This window comes from Tasmannia lanceolata, unplaced genomic scaffold (assembly GCF_043159265.1).
Source record: "Tasmannia lanceolata isolate RefF3 unplaced genomic scaffold, GAP_Taslan_0.1 ptg000018l, whole genome shotgun sequence".
In the NCBI taxonomy this organism is placed as follows: domain Eukaryota; kingdom Viridiplantae; phylum Streptophyta; class Magnoliopsida; order Canellales; family Winteraceae; genus Tasmannia; species Tasmannia lanceolata.
This window is the reverse complement of record NW_027518695.1, coordinates 8404114-8408099: the sequence shown is the minus strand read 5'-3', so window position 1 is coordinate 8408099 and position 3986 is coordinate 8404114. Positions and strand designations below refer to the sequence as shown.

Genomic DNA, 3986 nt, shown 5'->3' with positions numbered 1-3986 from the left:
TGTAGCCCTTTTTCACAAGTCGCCCATTTTGCAGTGGCCCACTTCATGGTTACTCACTCCCATGGCTTACATTTTGGCTTTTTTTTATCAGGTAGTCTTGCTTACAAGTTGCCCTTTGTTACTTGAACGCACGACGTGGTGGCTGCTAAGATACAAACCTTTAGATACTTGGAGCGTTTTATAACGGGGTGTGTCCCACCTGGTCTTCTACTAGGCGGCCCTACTTTTGCCTTTTGCAAAACAAGCTAACCAAGTGGAAAACACTTTGAAAACAGAACCCCGAGTAGAAAATAAAGACAACGTTTTTTATTTGATTATTTTCACTACATTAATTGTATTTCATGGAGATTCGAGTTCTCTTCAATGCCTTTTTGCTAATGTGGCACCAATAATTTATCTCCGTTTTTTTTTTACAATATGAATTCCCATTTTGCTAGCAATGCTCCAATGAAGTAAGGCAAGACAAGCAAGTTAAGGTGAAACAATAGAAACGAATGATACCGATAAAAAAAAATTAGAAATTAATGAAGTTACAAACCACGAACAATAATCCTGCAACAACTTTCCGCTACATCAGGGCGGGTTGGGTCGGGTTGAAGCCAATCCAAACCTAACCCAAACCCAACCCGAGCAACCATTTACTCAACCCGAGCCCTACCCCCCCAAGTTCAACCCGACCCAACTCTAGATTTTAAGCTTAAAATATAAAAAAATATATTAAAAATGTCGGGCTTCACTCGGGTTGGGCTGCCAAAGCCCTCAACCCGAACTCAAGCTGGGTTGAGAAACCTGAACCCGACCTGAACTCAGCCGAACCCGACGGGTTGGGGTTGAGCCCGCCCAAGTTGCACCCATACAAATGCTACGAAGTTACAAACCGCGAACCAACAATCCTGCAATACCTTTCCGATACATATATATAAACGCAAAACAGTCCTCAGCTCTCCTTACCTTATCCCTTCTCTCTCATTCACTCCTATGGCATCCTTAACATTGGGAGCTCTTCCAATGGCCACTCAATCTCTCACTCCCTCCACTCGCGTCTCATTTCCTCGCCTAGATTTCCTCGGCGCCTCCCTCTCTACTCCCCCCGTCTCTCTTTCCATAGCATCACCCACTTCCCCTCTGACTCTTCCTTTAGGTAAAAAATAAATAAATATCATAATCCAAACAAATCTTTCTCTGTTTTTGCCCTAATTTCTCTTCTCATCCTTCTTATTTTCCTTCAGTATACTGCGGTAGAGGCGATAAGAGAACTGCCAAAGGAAAACGCTTCAAGCATTCTTTCGGAAACGTAAGTTCTTTCCTCTTAAGATTCTTATCCGAAGCTTTTGTGCTATTTTTCTGATAAGTTCTTTCCTCTTAATTATTATTATTATTTATTAAAATTAGGCGAGGCCTCGTAACAAGAAGAAGGGAAGAGGTCCTCCTAGGGTTCCTGTGCCTCCTTTGCCGCCTAAGAAAGATAAATTTGATGATGGAGAGATTGTCAAGATCGATATCGACGACTCTCTCTTTTCTAATTAAGGACTAATCTGTTCCATGTTAATGCAAATGTAATTCCGAACCTTAAATTGTTATTTCCCCATTTCAAGCTTTTGTTATGCATTAAATTCGGTCTTTCAAAGATATTTTTTTCCTTTCTTTCCTTCTGTCCAATGAAATTAGGTCTTTTTATGGACAGAGAGGTCTAAATCAACAAAGGGTATTTCTTTGACTGTCTTCTTACCTTTTTATCTTGCACAAAATACCAATAGACGACTGCTGGTTTGCCTCATTTTGAAGAAAATAAGTCACAGGTTCCGTTAAAGAGCAGAGATCCTCTGCTATTTTAATGGAAATCTCATGGCTATCACATTCTCCTCTTTCATGCCTGTTCAAGTCTCAAGTCTCAACAACAACCACACTGCAGATTTCTTAGAATTTTTGACAATTTCTTCTTATTGAGCACAATTGCGCATTTCAGAATTTTGTGTCTTGCATCAATTGGGACAAAATGGGATGAGATGGATGGACAGGATGACTTCACTGTTAGGTGTGTACAATACTATCTTTTCCTATATAGAGAATGATTTATACAAGTTTCTATGCAATGTCGGATTACCAAAATTACTTCATCAAGATGCAGTTTGGTGATGTCTTCTTAGCTCCACATGTGATTATGTCTCATATAACTAATATACTCCATTTCTTGAAAAAAGATTACTGTCTCTCTTATCCTATTGTAAGAACTGGGTATAATCTACAACAATGTTCCACGTTTTGTATCATTCAAAACCATTAACCTGGAGAATGACTAAAAGAATAGAGCGACCGTGTTAGGGCAACTGATCAAAATCCCATATATGTGGAAATTGTGTCTTATTCTGATGCATTATATTCCTCTGAAAATCGGATATTTCCTAGGCCGGAGAATGTGATGTTGGTTAGTTGGGAAAATGGGCATTCTTTTTAAATTTGATATTGAAAAAGTTTATGGAAGAGTGGAGTGGAAATGCCTTGATGGGTAGAAAGGGCTTCGATTCTGGGTGGCAACATTGGATGAAATCTCTTTTATCTGAGGTTTGGGGTGCGGTTCTAATTGATGGACCTTCGAAGATTTTCTGGGATCTGAATAATCAAGAGTGTGGAAAAAGATTATCTTCTTGGAAGAAAAATGAATTGGCATTAGGGGGCAGAATTACTCTCCCAAAGCTGTGCTTGCGAACCTTCCTATCTATTACATTTTCCTTTATCGCTGCCCTTCTTCTGTGTTAAAGAGAATTGAGTTGCTCCGAAAAAACTTTATTTGGAATTATAGAGATTAGAGAAAACAATAGGAAATATCATCTAGTCAGATGGGAGGAGGCACACAAGCCTAAAAAGGAGGAAGGTCTTGGTATCCAATATTTGAAATTGATGAATAATGCTCTTCTTGGGAAATGTTTATGGAAGTTTGGGGAGGACAGAGATAGCATTTGGAGATCAGTCATTGTGTCCAATTGTAGATCCAGTTTCGGAAATGGTCTTCGTTGGTTACCTATTGATCTCAAGGATACTCTATGTGGCGTGATATTAGGAAGTATAGATCTAGTTTCCAAGCCAGCATTTGTTTCATAGTTGATAATGGGGAGAAGATTATATTCTAGGTCGAGGAGTAGCATGGCAATACGTCTTTAAATGCTGATTTTTCGGCGCTGTTTAACACGACGAATGATTAGGAGATTAGTATTGGTGATTCTTTTTATAGACAGAATGGGGAGATGGTTTGGAATGTTAGAAATAGAAAGCATTTTTGATCGGGAGATTGACCTAACTACATTTTTTTTTATAGGATTGAATTGAACATCATTAGGAGGCATGGTTTTGACACAAGAGTTTGGAGGTGGTCCTCGACTGACAGTTTTTTGTGTGCTTTCATTTTATAACCGTCTTTCTGGTTAGTTGCACCGCTCTCCAGATTGGAGAGCTTAGAATTCCCTGGCTCCCTAGAGTCAAGGCCCTTTTTTGGACCGTGTGCCTTGAGAAGCTCCTTATGGTTAGCGATCTCTGACACAGACAAAAGATATTAGTTAATCATGGTGCGTTATTTGTTGAGGATGCTGAGGTCTATTTATCATTTGTTCATTTATTGCAGGTATGCTCGTGCGAATTGTTATTTTGTTCTTATTCCGTTCGGAGTTATTTTGGTTCTTCCCATCCATATAACTGTTTTCTTTGAGGTCTGGGTATTTGCCCCTTGGCACTCTATAGGTAGAGTTCTATGGAACCTTTTCATTGCAGCTTCACTCTGATTATTCTAGAAGGAAAGGCACAAGCGAGTGTCTAAAGGGATGTCGAAGAGTGTGTAACTTATAAGAGCAAATTTTTCTGGTGGTTGTCCAGTGGGCTATGAACCTCTCTGTGTTTAGGAATACTTATGTAACTTCTTTCTACACGTCCTGGGAGGAGATCTGGCTGAGCCATTGTCGCCGGGATCGCCTTCGTCCTAGGTGGGATCCTCCTCA

The 3986-nt window shown here is 39.8% G+C and overlaps 1 protein-coding gene across 1 annotated transcript; it reads left to right on the top strand.

The window, feature by feature from the left end:
- Positions 1-915: 915 nt before the first annotated feature.
- PSRP4 (plastid-specific ribosomal protein 4) lies at positions 916-1717 on the top strand. Its single transcript, XM_077361562.1, has 3 exons — positions 916-1141; positions 1230-1294; positions 1393-1717. The coding sequence occupies exons 1-3, from the start codon at positions 979-981 to the stop codon at positions 1525-1527; spliced, it is 363 nt and encodes a 120-aa protein (XP_077217677.1). The 5' UTR covers positions 916-978; the 3' UTR covers positions 1528-1717.
- The last annotated feature ends 2269 nt before the right edge of the window (positions 1718-3986 follow it).